At 41.1% G+C, this 22167-nt stretch overlaps 4 protein-coding genes across 4 annotated transcripts; all 4 read right to left on the reverse strand.

Moving 5' to 3' along the window:
• Positions 1-603: 603 nt before the first annotated feature.
• On the reverse strand, positions 604-1830 carry LOC146614964 (histone H4). The gene has a single exon (XM_085375932.1). It carries the CDS (start codon positions 1807-1809, stop codon positions 1498-1500), a length of 312 nt encoding a protein of 103 aa, XP_085232058.1. The 5' UTR covers positions 1810-1830; the 3' UTR covers positions 604-1497.
• An 858-nt stretch (positions 1831-2688) lies between these two features.
• Positions 2689-3167, reverse strand: LOC146614965 (histone H2B 1/2). The gene has a single exon (XM_085375425.1). It carries the CDS (start codon positions 3151-3153, stop codon positions 2779-2781), a length of 375 nt encoding a protein of 124 aa, XP_085231551.1. The 5' UTR covers positions 3154-3167; the 3' UTR covers positions 2689-2778.
• A 5308-nt stretch (positions 3168-8475) lies between these two features.
• On the reverse strand, positions 8476-13492 carry LOC146614966 (tetraspanin-8-like). Its single transcript, XM_085376080.1, has 9 exons — positions 13365-13492; positions 12989-13060; positions 12788-12904; positions 12330-12404; positions 12015-12110; positions 9878-9988; positions 9760-9804; positions 9585-9668; positions 8476-9152 (listed from the first exon to the last, which is right to left on the reverse strand). Exons 1-9 carry the CDS (start codon positions 13422-13424, stop codon positions 9030-9032), a joined length of 783 nt encoding a protein of 260 aa, XP_085232206.1. The 5' UTR covers positions 13425-13492; the 3' UTR covers positions 8476-9029.
• A 2354-nt stretch (positions 13493-15846) lies between these two features.
• On the reverse strand, positions 15847-21248 carry LOC146614967 (tetraspanin-8-like). Its single transcript, XM_085376289.1, has 9 exons — positions 21131-21248; positions 20838-20909; positions 20636-20752; positions 20392-20466; positions 20098-20193; positions 19550-19660; positions 19433-19468; positions 19258-19341; positions 15847-16274 (listed from the first exon to the last, which is right to left on the reverse strand). The coding sequence occupies exons 1-9, from the start codon at positions 21188-21190 to the stop codon at positions 16152-16154; spliced, it is 774 nt and encodes a 257-aa protein (XP_085232415.1). The 5' UTR covers positions 21191-21248; the 3' UTR covers positions 15847-16151.
• Positions 21249-22167: the final 919 nt, after the last annotated feature.

Here is a 22167-nt window from a genome sequence, read left to right on the forward strand (position 1 = left end):
CAGCATGTCTTTTATCCTGTCTTCCTTCTCTCACCCCAACCGGTCGCAGCAGGTGGCCGCCCCTCCCTGAGCCTGGTTCTGCCGGAGGTTTCTTCCTGTTAAAAGGGAGTTTTTCCTTCCCACTGTTGCCAAAGTGCTTGCTCATAGGGGGTCATATGATTGTTGGGTTTTTCCTCTGTATCTATGAAGCGCCTTGAGGCGACTTATGTTGTGATTTGGCGCTATATAAATAAAATTGAATTGAATTGAATATACATGCATATACATATATATATATACATATACATATATAAAACACCCAGCACGCCCCTGCAGGCGGTTTATCCTCCAAGCTCGGGTCCTCTACCAGAGGCCTGGGAGCTTGAGGGTCCTGCGCAGTATCTCAGCTGTTCCCAGGACTGCGCTCTTCTGGACAGAGATCTCCGATGTTATTCCCGGGATCTGCTGGAGCCACTCGCCTAGCTTGGGAGTCACCGCACCTAGTGCTCCGATTACCACGGGGACCACTGTTACCTTCACCCTCCACATCCTCTCGAGCTCTTCTCTGAGCCCTTGGTATTTCTCCAGCTTCTCGTGTTCCTTCTTCCTGATATTGCTGTCATTCGGAACCGCTACATCGATCACTACGGCCGTCTTCTTCTGTTTATCTACCACCACTATGTCCGGTTGGTTAGCCACCACCATTTTGTCCGTCTGTATCTGGAAGTCCCACAGGATCTTAGCTCGGTCATTCTGCACCACCCTTGGGGGCATCTCCCATTTTGACCTCGGGACTTCCGGGTTATACTCGGCACAGATGTTCCTGTACACTATGCCGGCCACTTGGTTATGGCGCTCCATGTATGCCTTGCCTGCTAGCATCTTGCACCCTGCTGTTATGTGCTGGATTGTCTCTGGGACATCTTTATACAGCCTGCACCTGGGGTCTTGCCTGGTGTGATAGACCCCAGCCTCTATGGATCTTGTGCTCAGATATATACACATACACACACGCTTTCAATTGTGTAATTTAAGTGATCTAGGTAGCTCTGTTTTTGAAGTTCAGTTAACACTAGAAATTTGTTTTGGAGTTTGTACATGTTTTGTCTCTAGGAGCCACCGCATATATTTATATACAAAAATAAATAGAACCACTTTTTTACGTTAGTAATTCCTTTTGTGCATAGTTTTATATTATTGCTAATAATAAATTAAAGCAACAAAATAACCCGAAGAGCCGGGTCTCTAACAAGAGCCAGAAATCCCATCACTAATGCTCGCACGTCAACATGGGCGGGTATCTCTCTCAGGTGCACCAGTGCAGTCCACCATCATGCAGTACAATATTTCCTACCTGACAATTCTCATCACCTAATGGCGTATAAGATATTCAGAGTGCAAAACAAAACACAAAAAGGCAGTAAAAAGTGACAAAAACAAAAAGATCGCAGAACAACGCTCTTAAAGAGAAGTGTGTGGCTCTTAAAAGAGCCGTTTGATGGATTAGGGCGACTGAGTTTAACCGCCAAAGCCGTACAGAGTGCGGCCCTGCCTCTTCAGAGCATACACCACATCCATGGCGGTCACAGTCTTCCTCTTAGCGTGCTCCGTGTAGGTAACAGCATCACGGATGACGTTCTCCAAAAACACCTTCAGCACTCCGCGGGTCTCCTCGTAGATCAGACCGGAGATACGCTTCACTCCGCCACGGCGAGCCAGACGACGGATCGCGGGTTTGGTGATACCCTGGATGTTATCACGGAGCACCTTACGGTGACGCTTGGCGCCTCCTTTCCCGAGTCCTTTGCCACCTTTGCCTCTTCCACTCATGGTTATAATTTCTTCTCTGAACGAGCAAAGTCGAATGAAGTTAAACTCCACGGAGCCGTGTTATTATGTGTGCTCGGCGGACGTAAGAGAAAACAGACGGTGTGACGGCGACTCGAAGCTCAGCGGCTCCGCCCACTCTTCTATTTTCTAAATGTGGAAATGTGGTCTTTTGTTAAATGACAAATTAAGTCTAACCGAAGGGAGACTCACACCAAATCACACACAATGTCTGAGTGGAGTTCACATTTTTATTTCAAACTAAACCCAAGTGTCCGTATTTGTAACAAAAACCACACACCCTCTTAACGTTTCACCCAGAGTCTAGCATAAGTGTTGAACTACATCAAAACGATTAACACATGTATAGATCACACACACACACACACACACACACACGGAGGATGTCACTGTAGTTTGAAATGTGAAACTGAAACGAATCGCGTTTATTTATTGTATTTGTAATCCTGTCCAGGATTTTACGATCAGAATTGTGATTTGAAGCCAAACATTTGCCTCACCAGGATGAGCTCAATAAGCTCTTGTTCACATGTCATTATTTCTGAGAAACCCACAAGTGTATTTATTCAGTGCTTTTCGCAGACAAGGGACCACAAAACATGACCCCCCCCCCCCAAAAAAACAAAAAAAAACAAAAAAAAACAAAAAAAAAAAAAAACACAAAAACAAAAAGAACAAAACAAAACTACAAAACCAAACCAACCAAATAGTAATAATGCTAAATGATATAGTGATGGCGTTAGGACTGTTCTGGTCAGGTGGTCCATCATTAAGTCCTTGAAATTTCTCTCTTCTTTTTTTTTATTCAAAGCATACAAGAGTAACACAAGCTGTAATTTATGTTTCACCATCATGACAGCTACAAATTAAATAAAGTCAGGACATGTACGCTTTAGAAGAGATGTGTGGCTCTGAAAAGAGCCGTTGTTCGGGATTAAGTAAAGATGCAGTTTACTTGGAGCTCGTGTACTTGGTGACGGCCTTTGTGCCCTCAGACACTGCGTGCTTGGCCAGCTCACCGGGGAGAAGCAGGCGAACTGCGGTCTGGATCTCCCTGGAGGTGATGGTGGAGCGCTTGTTGTAGTGGGCCAGGCGGGAGGCTTCAGCGGCGATACGCTCGAAGATGTCATTGACGAACGAATTCATGATGCTCATGGCCTTAGACGAGATGCCGGTGTCGGGGTGGACCTGCTTCAGCACCTTGTACACGTAGATGGCGTAGCTCTCCTTCCTGGTCTTTCTCTTCTTCTTGCCGCCCTTGCCGGCGGTCTTGGTCACGGCTTTCTTGGAGCCCTTTTTGGGCGCTGACTTGGCGGGTTCAGGCATTTTTCTTACTTCACTTCCTCACAGCGGAGAATGTGCTCGTCAGCTGAGAGTGGCTCTTTTATTTCCGCTGTATGCAAATAAGGCTGTGCTGTTCCTCGCCTGTCATTGGCCGAGCTGTTGCTCAGGTTTACACAAAGGCACACAGTCAACAGTGAAAAAAAGCACTTGAAATCTTCCACGAATCTCATTATTTACATATGAATTAGAGAACATCACCTTAGTTTTTACTATTTTATGGCATTTTACGGATGCAATGTTTCCCCTCATAACGTCAAAGTTACAGGATATATTGTCCTGAAATTCTCAGGGCTTAAAACCCTTCAGGGTTCATTTTTACAAGTATCCTGTTTTATTGAGCTTTGTAAGAGGAAGTGAGTGTGTTAAAGGGCCTCTTATAATCCTAACTCTGATAAAACTCAGGGTGCTTTGTGATGAGATGCTGCTTTAGCAGTATATGTCTGCAGCCGCTGGCGCGCGCACTCACAACAATGGCTGAGCGTAATTGTGTGGACGTATTTTACCTCCACAAACAGCTGAGACGTGGTTTGCGATACATGTGGCAAAAAAGTGCTCCAAGAGTGAGGTGTTGTGGCCATACTTGCCAACCTTGAGACCTCATAATTAGGGAGACATTCAAAAGGGCTGTTTGGACGTGATAAATAAACGTGATAAATAAATTTTACAGTGTTTATTTATCGGATAAAATACGTTGAGAGCATCCTGTCGAGCTGCATCACTGTGTGGTTTGGAGCCTGCAATGCGTCCTGTCATAGAACCCTCCAACGCATAGTGAGAGCTGCAGAGAGGATCATTGGTGTCTCTCTCCCCTCCCTCCAGGACATTTACAGCACCCGTCTCACTAAAAAAGCCCTTTGCATAGCGGCTGATCCCACGCACCCAATGCAAAGCCTCTTCAAGCTGCTGCCGTCAGGGAGGAGACTGCGGAGTCTCCAGGCCAGGACCAGCAGACTGAAGGACAGCTTCATCCATCAGGCTGTCAGGAAGCTTAACTCCCTCCCGATTCTGCCCCCTCTCCCCTCTTCTCCTCCATGGTCTCACTGAACTCTGTCACACACACACACACACACACACACACACACACACACACACACACACACACACACACACTCTCTCTCTCTGACTCACTCACTGGCCTGCACCAGTTACCAGTCACTTTGTGGAGCATTGGACTGCCACTACCTCATAAGACTTTGTTGTTATACTATCTCTTACTGTACATTACTAAATCTCCATTTGCACTATTTGCCTATTTGCACTACTCTGCCTGGTTTACACTCAATGTCATTTACCCTTACCTGAATATTGTATATTGTATATTGCATAGCTTTCTTGTTAATTTGTATTGTATTTATTTAAATTTTTACTTTTTAATTATTTTATTTGCATTTTTAAATCACTCTCTTATATTTAAATGTTCATTTGCTATTTCATCTAGGGTTTGAGAGTAACGAAATTTCTATTCTCTGTATGTCCTGTACATGTGGCAGAATTGACAAATAAAGTTGACTTTGACTTTGACTTTTGTTAAATGTCACCGTTATTATTGGCCGGCCCGGAAACAGCGGGGGTGTCCAAATTCAGAGGCTGCTTCCACCTGAGGACCCAGCCATCGCGGTCTAAACAAAGCCGGGTAGTACGACGTGAGCTCCCTCAGTGGAGTGAAACTCAGCCGTCTGCTCCTTGCTATCTAACATATAACCGGGCGCTGCCTTAAACTCTCGACCGTCTCACACTTCTGTTTAATCAGTTTTCTGTTTGACGTTTATCCAGCTGTGTGAAAACCCCGGAGGATATGGAGGACCACAAGAGCCACGTGCATCAAAATAAAAATTCTGTGCTTAATTAATGAATTTTAGAATAAAATCCGTATTTGTAAATTCATTTTTGAATTCCAATTTAATAAATTGATTTTTAAAATTCTTTTCAAGTCTTCATTTCAAAAAACATTTTCATATTGTTTAGATACAATAAATAAAATAAGTTTTTGTACAAAGTATCGGTATCGGATCAGTATTGTCGATACCACCCTGAATATTACTTGGTATCGGATTGGAAAGGAAATCAGTGGTATCGCACATCACTAGCGGCCACGGTTTTCACAATCAGCTCGCCCACACTGGGGCCGACCTTCTTGGGCTTGGAAGCCGTCGTCTTCTTCTTGGCCGCCTTGGCCGGGGCGGCAGCAGGTGCGGGAGCTTCCTCGGACATTTTCCCCTTTCACGTCTGATCAAAATCATTCCCTGTACAATTCCATCTTATGCATAGCACTTACTACAATAGTTGCATTATATAAAGGGAGATAGAAAGGTGGCTACGGAGCCATCGAATTAGGAGTTAGATTGAAGATAGCTTTGATGGAAATTCCTCTTTGGTCATAGCTAGGAAAGCTGGATGCGAAGGACACAGCAGAGCCTGCCTGTGGCATAGGCTGACCTACAACAGGGTGGATAGGAGCTTTTATTGCTTTATCACATCATTACAAGACTTGTCCACAGGTACTTTTTCGCATATCTTACACATAACAATTATAGTTTAATCCTTAGAACACAACTCAACAAAAAGTTTGAAATAGTCCCTAAATTTAGGTTACATTTACTTTTATTCACCTTATCCTACTGCTAGCAAAGGGTGCATTTAAAGCAGGCCAGTATGTAACAGTTTAAATTGAAGTTACAAAGATTACATTTTTAATTCTTTTATAAACATATTTAAAATCAATATTTGGCACAACACAAGTCCCATAAATGTAACAGTTTTGACTTTTCACCTAATAAACTAAGTTTAAGTTTTGTTTTGCTTTTTTTTTCGGTGGAAACAAGAAGAGAGGTCGCTATCCGTTTGCCTGATGGTGTATCTGAAAGACAAAGAAGAGGATCTCTTCAGAGAACAGCTGGTAGGTGAATCTCACATTCTTTTGTGTTATATTTTTAAATGGCACATAAAATACTGACATGTTTCCATTTAACCTACTTGCCAGGATCATGAAGAACAGTTCCGAGAAGAGCTGGTAAAGGTTGTAGTCACAAGACGTGCAGCAGTCTGGAAAACCTTGATGTGCCCAGAGCGTGTGCCTTAATGATGGGGCTTATATACGCTCTCAATCTGAGCTACCCAAAACAAGTAAAGAACACTCTAGAGCAGGGGTGGGCAATCTCAGTCCACGAGGGCCGGTGTCCCTGCAAGTTTTAGATCTCACCTTGGGTCAACACACCTGAATCACATGATTAGTTCGTTACCAGGCCTCTGGAGAACTTCAGGACATGTTGAGGAGCTAATTTAGCCATTTAAATCAGCTGTGTTGGTTCGAGGACACATCTAAAACCTGCAGGGACACCGGCCCTCGTGGACTGAGATTGCCCACTCCTGCTCTAGAGGTATTCCAGAAGGTATTTCTGGAACTTGATGGACTTAAGAGACATTACCCGTGGACTGGCTTTAAGTGCAAACTTCTGTCGTGAAATAAATGTGATTTTTTTTTTTCCAAAAAATCAAAACAAAAGAAAAAAAAGAAAGAAATGTGAATTGGACTGTGGTATTCTGATGTGCCTCTCATGTTTTTGTATGCAGTCCTAGATGAGTGTGGTTTTGAGAGAGGTTCGTAATCCATATAACCTTAGCTTTGGACAGTTCCGTTGTTGAACATCAAAATCATTTGTCATTTCCTTGATTCTGCGACAAGTTGACCAAGTTGATACCAATTTAAGTTAATGTTAATGTACATGAAGTACATTTTTTTGCCCAGTCATTTATAATTAAAGGGCTGCTGTAATGTTTCATTTATGTTGTATTGACACAGAAGTGTATTACTTTGTAAATGTTTTGTAATAGAATAATCAATTGGAATAAGTGAAATGGCTATGTGTGATTTTTTTATTTTTTTTTTTAGAAAAGTTACTGTAGAAACCTAAACTAATTGGCATGGATAATTGTGAGTAGGATATATGTAAAAACTAATGTAATTTCTCAACTTAATATTACCAGAAATTTGAAATTAATATTAGGTCGCATAAACGTAATTATGCTTTTGGAGGTCAAAGTAAATCATGTTGGTGTGTTAAACCGGTTGAGTTAGCCAAACCTAAAAATTACTTGCTGGATTTACTTAATAATATGCAAAATTTGTAACTTAAAAAGCTGAGTGGAAATTGTTGCCTCAATTTTTTAAGTTGAGCCAACAAAATATTTTTTAGATAGTGGTTGCTACGTTGTTTCTGACAGTCTGACACTTGCCCTCCTTCTCCTCCTCCTGGCTGCACACACAGGAGTCGGGGATGTTCTCCCAGTCTTTGTAGCTGAACAGACCACAGCAGTGAAACTACAAACAGCAGCAGGAGAAGAAAGAAAGTGGGTTTTTTGTTTTCTTTTTTAAAAATAAGGTTTTTATTGAAAGTTGAATACTTTTTCTTTTTTTGTTAAATTCATTTTCAACTCAAAGCATGTGTTCATGGATTAATAATACATTTTGAAATATCGATTTATAAATACAGTTTTCATTATCAATTAAATGAATAATGAATTACATATGAAATGATTTCTCAATGTGTTGTGTCACATTTCAAATTCAAAATGTAAAAAATTATTTTCAAAATCTTTTTAAAATAGAAAAAAGAAAAATAAGTAAATGGATTCAAACAATAAAGATTTATTTCCAACATTTAAAATGCACGTGGCTCTTTTTGTCCCCCATATTACCTAACAATTTTATCAAGAGGAAGAATCATAAGAGGACAGCTACAGCTGCAGGAGTCACGGCTCACTGAACCTAACAAGCGTTGCTAGTGGGTTGTATCCTTAGAGGATTATGGGATTGTACTCATTTAGATCTTTGTTTGGTCTGGAAAAATAATTTGCTACTCTACATCTTATTATTTGTCACTGTTTGAGGAAAAAAGGTGGCTGTGGCTACAATGTAGCTTGCCATCACCTGTGGATGACTGGATATGTAAAGCGCTTTGGGGTCCTTAGGGACTAGTAAGGCGCTATATAAATACAGGCCATTTACCATTTACCATAACCTTTGTCAGTCAACAGTCTGACAGTCAACAAAAATGCAGTGAGAATAAGTTCCTTTTTTGTACAACAGAAGAAGATTTCACACAGACACAGACTTTCTTTTGTCACCATTTAATCCTGCAAAACCTTTAGATTTACAGTTTACATCAGAAGAATCAAACATGACACAAAGAAGACACTAAAAATACCAAAACAATATACAAAAATATTTCCCTTTATAAACATTTTTACAAGTAGCTGCATCAACACAGTTCTCAGTTTTCAAAATATAACTTAACTGTCTTTGTATTACTAAGAAACTTCACATGAGATAGAAAAGGAATGTGGCTTTTAATTTCATCAAATGTTACCATCGCAAACAGAATTAGTAACAGTAACATTGCATTCTAGAAACATAACAGGTCACATGAGTCAAAGGTGTCAGTGAGCAATGATTTGGCTGGGAATGGTCTCAAGACTGCATAGTAGGTGGCTAATAGCTGGTGTTGTAAGCCATCACCTCTGTTCAGCTTTGGAAATCACTAGATTCAGTTATTTTTCCTTTTTAGACATTTTCTCATTGTTAATGTGATGAAAATAAGGATTTCTGATAAAGGTTGAGTTAAAAGAGTCCAGTCAAATTTTAGACGTTTTCATTTCAATTTAAGCTTATTAAGTATCGTTTTTCAAGTCGCTTGAAACTGATGATCTCAATTTAGACAACTTCATCATGAAGACATAAGGCACAATGATATAAACCTCAACCAAATATGTCATTTTCAAATTCAAGAAAACAGACTCGACAGGGCTCCAGAAATCTGTGCACCAAGCTAGCAAAAGAAATAAACTCTGTCATACTTTGACTAGTATGGTGGAGGTTTGCACATCTCGTTGTATTTTGGTGGTCTCGTGAGGATCATCATGGTGTGGCTGTTGAAGCGATACAGGTGGTACACCATGATGGAGGAAAGAATCACACCAAGGAGCTATTGGGGAACACAGGAAGATAAGTTAGGCATCAGGTTTTATTTAAGGTTAAATTTTAATGTTATTAAATTCTTTTTTTACTTTTTGGAATTAGATTTTGTACTAGTTTCCTTTTTGTTCAGAAACAGATGCTATAATTTTTCAGCATGTCAAACGTGGGGGTATCAAACTTTGCTGAAAACAATTTTAAAACAGATTTGACTCCCAATATCTGACCACAAAAACATTTCTGCCTGATGGTAAAAAAGCTGAATTTCTCCCCACTGTGGCACAGGGTCTAAGGACCTCACAGTCAACAAAAAGTTATAACCCTAATTTTAGATGTGAATAATAAATAGTGACTAACAGTGACTAAAAGGAGAGAATGCAGATTTTAAGTTACAGATCAGGCATTTATGCTGCTGAATCCTTAAATAAGTGATAATACTCACAGCTAGAATAGCCAGAGTGAAGCTGACCACAATGTTGATTTTGTTAGTAAACTGGATGTGGTCCATGATGGTGGGAAAGCAGGTCTGAAAATAGAAGGAAAAATGAAAACTGTTAGTTTCTGTCATGGACACACAAATGACTTAAGCTTTTTCAAAACGGTGCTGGGTCGCTTACCTTAGTGTAGACGGACTTTCTCTGCCGTGTTAAAATCTGGTAAAGCTGCAAAAATAAAGACGTTACAAATTGTGACACACTGAATAGAAGTGAAGCGAGCGGGTGCGCCGATGCTTACGTTTTTTCTCAGAGTCTGACACTTGCCCTCCTTCTCCTCCTCCTGGCTGCACACACAGGACTCGGGGATGTTCTCCCAGTCTTTGTAGCTGAACAGACCACAGCAGCGAAACTACAAACAGCAGCAGGACAAGAAAAAAAGAGGAGAGTTACTCATCTTCAGGAGGATGAGACGACAGCTGGAAGCAGACTATAAAAAGTATGTGTGAGGGTTTTTTGTTCAACTTTTAAAAAAAACAACCACAACAACAACAAATTCGAGACAATGATAATGTATCAAATTACTTGTGGACAGTTTACTCGCTCTTATTCTGAAAGCTTGCTTGCTCCTAACCATTAACTGTGTATAACACAGAGACCTGCAGTGATGGGAAAAAGAAAACACGTCTTCTGTCAGTTCCAAGGTTTTACATATCAGGGCTTAAAATACATCTAACCCAGGGTCTTCATTTATAAAAATCACATTAAAATGCTTGAGTGCTGTGTGAAAAACTAAGAACACCCACCGTTTAGTATCATGCAGCAATAACTGGCAAACATTACTTGTTGCAGCCTTTCCATATGGTTTTATTAGTCTCTCACATTGCTGTGGAGGAATTTTGGTCAACTGTTCTGGTTAACGTCATTAACAAGTTCATTGATGGTTGTGGAGACAGCTCTCTGGAGGTCCCACAACACCATTTCAGTCAGGTTGGGGTCTGGACATTGACTGGACCATTACAGCACCATGGCTCTTTGCTTTTTCAGCCATTCTGTTATAGACAAGCTGTTGTGCTTGGGATCATTGTTCTGATCATACTCGGACATACGTGGACAGATAGCCTCACATTACACTCTAGAACACTTTGGTATACAGAGGAGTTCAAGGTTGACTCAGGGACTGTAAGTTGACCAGATCCCATGGCTATAAGATTAGCCCAGTTGTTCTGAGGTTTTAATGCTGATATGATGTCTTTAGTTTGGACCAAACATGCCACTGTTCATTATGACCAAAAATCTCCACTTTGTTCTCGGTGGTCCGAGAACAAAGTGAAGGTTGCAAACCTAAACTTTGCTGCTATGTTTTTCATTTTAGAGAAAAAAGACTTCCTCCTGGCAACTCTTAAAGTCACTTGTTCAATCTTTTTATAATTGTACTGTCATGAACTCTTTATTCATGACAGCAGTAAGAGTTAAGTTTATTGTCACACACTCTAACAGTGTTAGAGTGTGTGACAATAAACTTAACTCTTACTGCTGTCAGTAATGAAAGTAGAATGGGAGGGAGAGCCTTCAGTTTTCAGGCCCCTCTTCTGTGGAACCAGCTTCCAGTTTGGATTCAGGAGACAGACACTATCTCTACTTTTAAGATTAGGCTTAAAACTTTCCTTTTTGCTAAAGCATATAGTTAGGGCTGGACCAGGTGACCCTGAATCCTCCCTTAGTTATGCTGCAATAGACATAGGCTGCCGGGGGATTCCCATGATGCATTGAGTTTTTCCTTTCCAGTCACCTTTCTCGCTCACTATGTGTTAACAGACCTCTCTGCATTGAATCATATCTGTTATTAACCTCTGTCTCTCTTCCACAGCATGTCTTTTATCCTGTCTTCCTTCTCTCACCCCAACCGGTCGCAGCAGATGGCCCCGCCCTTCCCTGAGCCTGGTTCTGCCGGAGGTTTCTTCCTGTTAAAAGGGAGTTTTTCCTTCCCACTGTCGCCAAAGTGCTTGCTCATAGGGGGTCATATGATTGTTGGGCTTTTCTCTGTATCTATGAAGCGCCTTGAGGCGACTTTTGTTGTGATTTGGCGCTATATAAATAAAATTGAATTGAATTGAATTAACATAGTTTTGTTGAATAAATAATGGCACAATGTCATATGTCATGTTTCATAGTTCACCTGAAGTTATTTTTTTTACCTAATATTAAGACCTGCTAAGGGGAAGATTACAAGTATTATGTCCTGATAGACAAAACCTTCGACTTTAAAGAGGGTTTACTTTCATTTTCCCATGACTGTAGCTCGGGAATAAAGCCAACACTCAAGGGCCCTAAATTCACATTAAAAAATATAACATCTAAATAATGAAAATTAAAAAACAAAATAAGATATTTAAAATAAATAAAGAGACAACCCTGAGCAGGTTAGAATATCTTACCTGTTTCTGAATGTCCACAGCCATGTTCCTCACATCCTTTCGAGATTTGTCCAGAGGAACAAACTTGCGGAATCTCTCCTCCATTCTGCCTTTGACCTGCAAACGTGAAACATTTTTATATCATAAATTAAATTTACAGGATACAAAAATGTTTAATGTAGACAGATCATCATTAAAAAACATCTGACATTTCAAGGTAATGAAAATGTGTCTGTATTAACTGAGTTGACTTTAAAGTACATATTTAAAAAAACATTTCCAGTTAAATCAAATCAAATACTTTTATGTACTTGACTCCAAGCGTCCTGTCCTTACCTGAGGATAAGAGCTGGCAGCAGGGATTCCAGTCATCAGCATCAACAGACATCCTGTGAACATGAACACCAGGAACTGCAGAGAGGTACACAAAGACTTTTAATCTGATATCTTCAGTATGTGGAATTACTGAAATTACTTTACCCTGACCACTTTCACAAACATGTTGAGGCTTCAAAGTCACATTTCAGAAACAAATCATTGAAGCGACACTGTTACATCATCATTATTTATGGTTTTATAAGGAAGAAAAATAAGACAGTGCTGATCAGCTGGACAGTTCTAACACTGATAGAGTCCTCAAACTATTTTTCACAGCAGCTCATTTTAGAGCATTTGGAGCTAAATGGCTTCATTTAGGTTGATGAACAATTTCTTTTCTTTATTAAGTCAATGAGATTGTTGGCAGCTAAATGACTAAACTTTCATTCTGAGGTTGTGGAGATCTTTGTGCTCACCATGATCAGGGCCACTTTGCTCTCCTTGTGGGCTCCATAGGCTCCCAGTACAGCAATCATCATGGTGATGAAACCAATGATGTAGACAATGAAGAGTTTGGTAGCGTGACCCTCCAGCTGTGGACAGAAGTGTCACGAAAGGTTAATGGGCTTTGTCTGTTTGTTCCCACATGTTACATTTATGTTTGAATGTGTCCTCACGTTGTATCCTCCTTGAATGTTCATGAAGAACTGGCACCACAAAGCGAGGAGGATGACAACTCCACCAACAACCTGAACAAACAGAAACAGTCTGGTTAGAGCTGCTGGATCCTTTAAACACAACCAGGATATGAAATGACTGCACAGCCACGCACGTGGACGAGCACAACAACAAACTCTGAAAGTAAGAACAAACGTGTTGAGTTGATGTCGGTTTATTTTACTCTTCTAAGCTTCAGTTTCATTTACATGTAAAAAAAAGGAGGCAAATGTGGTTGTTTTTGACTGCTGCGTCTGCCTGCTGACTGGTTTGAAGTCTTTAAGGAGATTCTGGATTAAAGTCTGCGATTATCATTTGCTAAATCTCTTTACTCACCATGAAGAATATGTTGAAGACAGTGAAGATGTGTTTGAGGCAGATGTTGATCTGAGCCATGTTTGCAGCTGGAAAATGCAGTCAAAATAACAGTACTGTTCCCAAAGTCCAGATGAGCTCCGACTGCAGCGAAGTGAAGTGAAGTGAGAGGAGAGCAGCTGAGTGAGCTGCTTTGAAGGGTTTCAGGGCTTTGCTGGGCGGGACGTCCGGTATGTTAGAGGTGGAAACTTCTGTGGAATGGTTGATTAGGAAGGGGAGGTTGAACGCAGGGTCTTCCTCCTTCCAGTTAAATCCAGTGGAAATAGTTGTTGCTGTGAACAGGGAGGGAAGCTGTTCTCAGGCTGGCTGGAATGGAGGAGAGGGCGGTGTTATGCCCCGTTTAAAACGATCCAGATGTGGAGACACGATTCCTTTTAGTTTCATGAGAATCTGTCGTCAGCAGGAGGAGCTGACTTACTGAAAGTCAGTTTATTCCTCTACAGTTTAAAGTAGATTTTACTGCATCTGCACACAATGTACTCAGAGTTTTTTAAATAGTGAGAGATATATTTAGAGGAGTATTACACTAACACACAGCGATGTTACATCCTTTTTATGTTATATCATCACATTTCTGCAGTGATTTAAAATGTAAAGCAGTATGAGTACTGCACTCAAATACAGATTACATCGACTTTAACTTCCCCCCTTATTACTTTTATAGTTGCATCTTATTAAATAATACTTTTTGTTTTATTTATTTTTTGTTTGAAGTAAGTTTTATACTTTTTTGTGTCTTTGTAGTTTTTTGTTCATATCACACTTGATTCTTTTATGATTCCTAATCATTTTTCATTGTGGAATAATTCGACCCACAAAGACTTTGAGCATCCACAGAGCACTTTTAGTCCTCCGAGTGTGAACGAGCTGTCAGACAGAGCAAAGCAATGCAAACACTACCCTCCAATGAGTCCCACGTCACTGTTTTGCAGAAATCTATAATTTGGGAAAAATACATGAAAAAATGTGTCATTATTGCCTCGTTAAGCCATGGAAAAATTCAAGTGTTCTTATAATGTCCCGTGTTTAAACTCGCACAAATCTTGTGTACACCATTGCAGTGTGAGTGTGGTGGTTTCTTACTGGTCATTATTGGAGCTTAACACCTTCTTGTACAGCGGCCATTTGGGGCCGTACGTAACATTAGCATAGTTTATTTTGTGCAGTAAGCGCCCGATGAATCACAGATATCTACCGTTTTAAGAGGATAATAAACATAATTTTAAGGATCCTGTATGCTCTGTGTAATATGGATAACTGCAATAACTGTAGCATTAGAGCAGAAGGTACCTTCATCTGACAGTGCTGATCCCGATAAGTATGAAGACACCGTGACTTTGGGAACAGGTAGAAAATATTCTTCAGAGTTGAGCCATTTAAATAATTTATGTGTAGTGTAAAATATAGACACGCAGAGAAGACAGAGGAGATGTGATAGTCTAAATCAAATCAAGACATTCAGAGTATATCCGGAGGTAGCCTAATTTATTTCAGCCAATCACGACAAACTGTGCATCAAAAACTGTTATGTAATAAAACTGTTTAAAATTAAATTGAATTAAATCCTCCACTGTGAAAAAAGTAGGTGAGGTTTGTGTTTATGCAGGGGCAGGACATAAACTCATAATCCTAGCGGTCACATGCAAAGTTTTAAGGCGTGGGGCAACCACCTGTCATGGGAACCCAAACTTCAATAGAAGAGTAGTAAATTTAGGTCAGAGTAATATCACGTCTTTTACCAGTTTTAATTTAGCTTTGATATAAAGTGAGTAAATATTTATTTGTATTTTATATAGATAAATTACTATACATACTTGTAATTTCACACTGAATTTCTGTTATTACTGCCGCCCACCTGCACTATCTATACACACAACTAGGATGCCCTGACCAGCACTTTGTGCCCCGTAAGTTGCCAGGAGAGCTGCACACAAGACAAGTTAGCATTTTTACATGGTTAGTGGTTTAGATTGTTACACTCCAATTTTTCCATTAAAACAAGACAGATTGAGGATGCCTCTCTCTGGATGCTGCCGTGGCCCGTGACCTTTCTCTACTAACCAATTACTAAGAATACAATAACTTCCTTTTTTAAACAAACGTCAGTGAAACAGAACAAGATTTTAATACAACACAGATTTTGTTTTCTTATCTTTTAATCCTGTAAGACACTTACATTTACAGTTTGCACCAGAAGGATTAAATATGACACAAAGAAGACTCCAAAAATAATTTTAAAAAATACAGAAATATTTTCCTTTATAAACATTTTTACAAGCAGCTGCATTAGCACAGCCCTCAGTTTTCAAACTACAATCCTCAAATTCTCCAAGCTACTAGCAAGCGCCACGTGACGTAACAAGGGAATGTGGCTGTTCTTTTATCCAGTGTTACCATTATCATGGTAACATGTTATCATGTTGACATTGTTCCTGGATCAGCAATACTAATTTGAGTCCTGGTTTAACATTCCAAGTAACCAATCACATTGTAGTGATGTCATCACTGTCACTTTTGGCGTTGCTTTTTGAATCATTTTACGGACTTTCAGTAGATACACCTGCGGTATCACTTAGAAGTTCCTGCGCCACTATCGTTCTCGAGTTATGGCATTCACAAACTTGAGTGTCCACACCGTCTTCCCGCCCAGCAGCATTAGGATAATACCCGATCAGCCTTTTATGACTGAGGGCTAACAACATGCAGTGCACCAAGGTAGCTAAAGAAAAGAAGTCCATTGTATTTTGACTAACATGCTGGGGCGTTGTGCAGCTCCTTGTATTTTGGTGGCATCATGGAGATCATGATGGTGGGTCTGTTGGGGTAATACAGCTGGTGGATCATAATGGAGGACAGAATAATGCCAAGTAGCTGTAGGGGAACACAGGAAGTTTAGTTAAACATCGGGTTGTCTTCAAGTTTTTGTTTTTAAAGTGAACCAATATTAGTGACTAAGCTGCTACATGTTTACCCAGAAGATTTTTTTTTTTTTGACTGAAGAAGATTTGAGTAATAATTAAATTTTTGTTCTGCAATAGATACCATACCTTTCTAACTTTGAACATGGAGAATTCAGACTTTGTTGGCACATATTTACCCACAATATTATTGGGTGGGTAGTGGGAGGTGAGAGACTCAAGAGTGACCTTGGTCTTCCTCCCATTAGGGCCTACATGGATGACATGACCATTACAACAACAAAACCATGTACTAGGCGATTGCTACAGAAGCTCCAGGAAAACATAGAATGGACAAGAATGGAGTTTAAGCCAAGTAAACCTTGCAGAATCTCCATCATAAAAGGAAAACTGACAGCCGAGCAATTCTATATCAGTGGAGAACCAATTCCAACAGTCTTAGAGAAGCCCATAATGAGCCTGGGACAGTGGTATAATGCAGACCTCAATGATACGTGGCAACTAAAACAACTAAGGCTTAAATTGGCTGACGACCTCCAGCGGATTAACAACACTGCACTCCCAGGAAAACTGAAGCTCTGGTGCTTCCAGTTTTGGTTATTACCCAGACTACTGTGGCCGTTGACAATGTACGGGGTCTCACTCAATCATGCCAATCGACTAGAGGCTAGTGAGATCCTACTTTAAGAAGTGGCTCGGACTTCCCAAGTGCCTCAGCAGCATTGGACTCTACAGTGACGGGATACTGTCATTGCCTATCCCTAGCCTGGTTAAGGAGTTTAAATTTCCAAAAGTGAGGCTTGAGATGTCACTCACGGACTCCCGGCACCCCATAGTGAGAGGCAGTGCTCCCACCCTAGCAACGGGGAGTAAGTGGACCCCAGCCACATCTGTGCTACAGGCGAAATCCACTCTTCAGCATTGTGACGTGGTGGGTCACGTCCAACAGGGCAGAGGAGGATTTGGTCTTAGCGCAGTAACACCTCGGTGGGAACAGGCATCTGTAACCGAACGTCGGAAAATGGTAGTGGAGGAGGTGCGACGACAGGAGGAAACAGCCAGACATGCCAGAGCCGTGGCACTGGTCAAACAGGGTCGCTGGATGAATTGGGAAAGTGCGGAAAAGAGGAAACTCTCATGGTTTGAAATCTGGGGCATGGAGTCTAATAAACTAAGTTTCATCATCCGAGCGGCATACGATGTGCTACCTTCCCCAATAAATGTGCAGCTGTGGTTTGGAAAGGACCCATCCTGCCCCCTGTGTATAGTCCCAGCCACACTAAAGCATATCTTGGTTGGTTGTAGGACTAGCCTTACTCAGGGCAGATACACATGGAAACACAACCAGGTTCTCAGGTGTCTTGCCGAGAAAGTTGAGTGCAAAAGAAAATCCATTAACGCTAAACCTTTCACGAACCAAGAGGAGCGTCAGTCTTCATCAACATTTGTCCGGGAAGGAGACAAACCGAGGACAAGCCCCTCAAACCCAGACCTGGGCCCGCTGAAGGCCGCCAGGGATTGGCAGATGCAAGTGGACTTGGATCAGAGGCTAATTTTTCCCACAGAGATCGTAACAACTACTTTGCGACCAGACCTCGTCCTTTGGTCAACTTGGCACCTGAAGCAGAGCACAGAGGCTGGAAGATCAAGGTGCGCCTGGTGGAAGTGAGGTGCAGGGGCTTTGTTACCAGTACAACAGCAAAACTGCTTAGAGAAACTGGGATCAGAGGACAGGCGCAATGGCAGGCTATAAGAGATCAAGCTAACACTGCTGAGAGGACCAGTCACTGGCTATGATTAAAAAGGGCTGACATCACTTGGGCAGCTAAGGCAGTCAGCTAACCAGGAGAGAAAAGAAATATTCCGCTCTTCTCCTCTCTGCTCTTCTTCCCTTTTCTGGGAGGCAGTGGGGAGGTAGAGCGTACAGCCCGATCTGGCAGGGAGGTGTGGGAAGCCAGATTGGGTGCCCCCCTTCCAGCTCTTCTCTCTACTCTCTCCTATCTTGTCCCTTTTGTCCTACTTCTCTCTATCACCTTTTCTATCTCTTTGAAGAAGTTAGGCCCAATAAATGCTAAAGAGGTAAGTATTATTTCTCAGTTGCAGTGAATTGATAAAAAGAAAATGTAGGAAACTAAACAGAAGAAAGAAGAAAAGAAATAACAATTTAACATAAACCAGTGACACACTCCAGGGCCTGATCAACCCTGGCAGGGCCTCCTTGGATGAGGGTGTCTAGTGAGAATGGCCGAAACACCTGATGAATGCAAGGTCCACTACTGATGATGTGTCCCAAATTTAAAATGATAATCTAGATCGATCTCTAACCCCTAAACCTAACCAAGGAAGGAAAATGGCAGATTAGCCTGGGTAAAAGACCGAAGGTTGAGGCAAAGTTTCTGGGCTGCCTTTCCTCATAACAGCCATCCCTCAAGAGTCTCTCCATCTAAAGCAATGCATTATCAGGGACTGTAACATCTAGTCCTTTTAACTGAACTATATATGACTTTTTGAATGTTAGGTGCCTGAATCACCACCCCCTTCACCACCATGCTGATGGTTAATATAAGGTGTTTTTTTCCAATGTGACACTTTCCATTATGACCAGAAATTTCCATTTTAGTCCCAAAGTATCGTCTTTCTCAAATTCTAAAGTCATGAACTTTATTATTTAAGTTGTTAACAGGCGTCTGTAGAATTTGACTGTAGTTTGTGGGATTTTTGAACTTCCATCCACTCCTAGTCAAATCGTTTCCTTGTGTTTAAACACACCTGATTGTCCCAAAACAGTAAACTGCTTTTATAGAGGTGCTCGCACTTTCTGATGATCAGCCCTGCATTTGATTGGCAGCAGAGGCTGCTACCTGCCCCGGCAGAGAATGCAGATTGCAAATTATAGAGTGGACATTTACACTATTGAATCCTTGATTAATACTCACAGCTAGAATAGCCAGAGTGAAGCTGACCACAAGCATGATGTTGTAATGAAACTGAATGTGGTCCATGATGGTGGGAAAGCAGGTCTGAAAATAGAAGGAAAAATGAAAACTGTCAGGTTCTGATATAAACTGAGGAATGATTTAAGCTTTTTCAAAGTGGGGCTGGGTCGCTCACCTTAGTGTAGACGGACTTTCTCTGCAGCATGAAAGTCTGGAAAAGTTACAGAAATAAAGACGTTACAAACTTTGACACACCGTGACCAGTGAAGCGAGTGGGTGCATCGATACTCACGTTGTTTTTGACAGTCTGACACTTGCCCTCCTTCTCCTCCTCCTGGCTGCACACACAGGAGTCGGGGATGTTCTCCCAGTCTTTGTAGCTGAACAGACCACAGCAGTGAAACTACAAACAGCAGCAGGAGAAGAAAGAAAGAGGAGAGTTACTCATCTTCAGGAGGAACACAGAGGAATTCATGGTCCACTCAGTGACTGTGGTATTGTGTTAACTCACACCTGACCAACAAACTGCCAAAGCTTCTGCTTTTATAGAAGTGCTCACACTTATTAATGATTACCTAATCAAGTGCATTAGAAACAATAAGGACTTAGTTTACTTTTATACAATTTAACTTACTTCTTTTTATATAAACAAAGGCACCATACGGTGTAATATGTCTCGTTTGACATCACATCTGAGGTTATTTTTAAGTGATTATAAAACCCGCCAAGGACCACATTGCATTTCTTAAACAGTGGATACTTTATTTTTTCCATGACTGTAGCTTTTGGTTAAACATTAAATATAAATACAGGAAAATAAAACAGGTGGCAATATCTTACCTGTTCCTGAATGTCCTCGGTCATGTTCCTCACGTATGTCGAGGATTTGTCCAGAGGCACAAGCTCGCTGAATGTCTCCACTCCGATGCCTCTGAGCTGCAAACATAGACATTATGTTTACATCGATTAGATTTACATAGTAAAACTTTTAAAAAGCATCTTAAGGGTTCAGGTAATGGTAAAAAAAAAAAAAGAGTTTATATGTGCTGATGATTATAATAATGTAAAAAAGGTTTATAAGTCGGTCTTCATGTCAAATGATTCGACCCCACAGCAGCACATCCTGGCCTTTACCTGAGGATGTATGATGGCAGCTTGGATTCCAGTTATTAACATCAGCCAACATCCAATGACCGTGTACACCAAGGACTGCAGAGACATGCAGGGATACTTTTAATCTAATATCTTTAATCTCTGGGGCTAAGTAGAAAACAGAGTGATGGAATTATAACTTTTACAGCATTCTGAACTAAATGGCTTCATAAGATTTATTGAATCATTTCTTTTCTTTAATTTAATGAGTGGAAAATGTAATCACCGTGATCAGAGCCACTTTGTTCTCCTTGTGGGCTCCATAGGCTCCCAGCGTGGTGATCATTATGGTGATGCAGCCTACGATGAAGAGGATGAAGAGTTTGGTGGCACGACCCTCCAGCTGTGGAGAGAAGTGTCACGAAAAGGTTAGTGGGCTTTGTCTGTTTGTCTCCACGTGTTGCATTTATGTTTGAATGTGTCCTCACGTTGTATCCTCCTCGAATGTTCATGAAGAACTGGCACCACAGAGCGAGGACGATGGCCACTCCACCAACAACCTGAACAAAAAGAAACAGTCTGGTTAGAGCTGCTGGATCCTTTAAACACAACCAGGACATGAAATGACTGCACAGCCACACACGTGGACGAGCACAACAACAAACTTTGAAAGTAAGAAACAAACATGTTGAATTGATGTTGGTTTATTTTACTCTTCTAAGCTTTGGTTTCATTTACATGTAAAAAAGGAGGCAAATGTGGTTATTTCTGTTTTACTCACCATGAAGAATATGTTGAAGACAGTGAAGATGTGTTTGAGGCAGATGTTGATCTGAGCCATTTTTGCAGCTGGAAAATGCAGTCAGAATAACAGTACTGTTCCCAAAGTCCAGACGAGCTCCGACTGCAGCGAAGTGAAGTGAGAGGAGAGCAGCAGAATGAGCTGCTTTTAAGGGTTTCAGGGCGCCTCACACAGAGGCGTCATGGATATGTTGGATAAGGAAACTTCCAAGGAATGGATAGAGAATACAGGAATCATATTTAAGAACTTCCTCTTTGTTTTTCCAGGAAACCTAGTGGAGATCACTGGGTTCAGAACAAAGGGCAGTGGAAAAATTAGTCATTCAACAGGAGAGGCTGCTTACTGTAAGCCAGCTTATTGACACAGCACCTGAACAAAATGTATTCTGTTTTTTTTTTTTTTGGGGGGGGGGGGGGGGGGGTTAATAAGAAATGTACGTTTCATAGGTTGTAAGTATATTCTCCTGTAATCCCAAAATAAAAATGTTTTGGGATTGAAAATTCTTTAGGTTATTTAAGTATAATGATTAAATAACAGACATCAGGGCTTTTATTACACTATTTTCTGGTTCAAATGTCTTTTAACTTCAGGAGTTTCACAACCTGAAACAACGGAATGAAACAAAGACACGTCTGAACATTAAATCATAATTTTTAACATCTCATAGTCGAGCTTTTTGCAGCACCTGACACTCACCTAAACCTGGGTCATCCGTGGCACTAACATGACAGAAGGCTGAGTGAGGAAGATAGCATTTTACAGCATTTGGAAATGGAGTCATACTCTGCTGTCAGGGGATGAGGTGGAAGAAGGTCAGATATTGGAAGCAAGAACATGGAAGCTCAAAGGAGGACATAGATGAGGACCCTGAGCAGAGTTAAAGTGGCGACACCCAAATATCATTGTGGATCAGCTAGGGATCTGCCAGCCTGTGTGGTCTCACGTTCCAGAGGTTTATCCTCTGAGCAGGGATGGTGTGACAGCAGATCACACTCTCCCTTCTCAGGCTCATCAAA

This window comes from Diplotaxodon limnothrissa, linkage group LG17 (assembly GCF_057381915.1).
Source record: "Diplotaxodon limnothrissa isolate DT_005_m linkage group LG17, D_limnothrissa_male_GT1.1, whole genome shotgun sequence".
NCBI lineage: Eukaryota > Metazoa > Chordata > Actinopteri > Cichliformes > Cichlidae > Diplotaxodon > Diplotaxodon limnothrissa.

Coding starts and splice junctions, on each gene's coding strand:
- LOC146614965 (XM_085375425.1), bottom strand. CDS start 3,153: ATGCCTGAACCCGCCAAGTCAGCGCCCAAAAAGGGCTCCAAGAAAGCC.
- LOC146614966 (XM_085376080.1), bottom strand. CDS start 13,424: ATGGCTCAGATCAACATCTGCCTCAAACACATCTTCACTGTCTTCAAC. Junction 13,061..13,364: donor TCTTCAACATATTCTTCATG/GTGAGTAAAGAG, acceptor CTGTTTGTTCAG/GTTGTTGGTGGAGTTGTCAT. Junction 12,111..12,329: donor CTGCCAGCTCTTATCCTCAG/GTAAGGACAGGA, acceptor TCACGTTTGCAG/GTCAAAGGCAGAATGGAGGA.
- LOC146614964 (XM_085375932.1), bottom strand. CDS start 1,809: ATGAGTGGAAGAGGCAAAGGTGGCAAAGGACTCGGGAAAGGAGGCGCC.
- LOC146614967 (XM_085376289.1), bottom strand. CDS start 21,190: ATGGCTCAGATCAACATCTGCCTCAAACACATCTTCACTGTCTTCAAC. Junction 20,910..21,130: donor TCTTCAACATATTCTTCATG/GTGAGTAAAACA, acceptor CTTTTTGTTCAG/GTTGTTGGTGGAGTGGCCAT. Junction 19,661..20,097: donor CCGAGGACATTCAGGAACAG/GTAAGATATTGC, acceptor TGCTGTTTGTAG/TTTCACTGCTGTGGTCTGTT.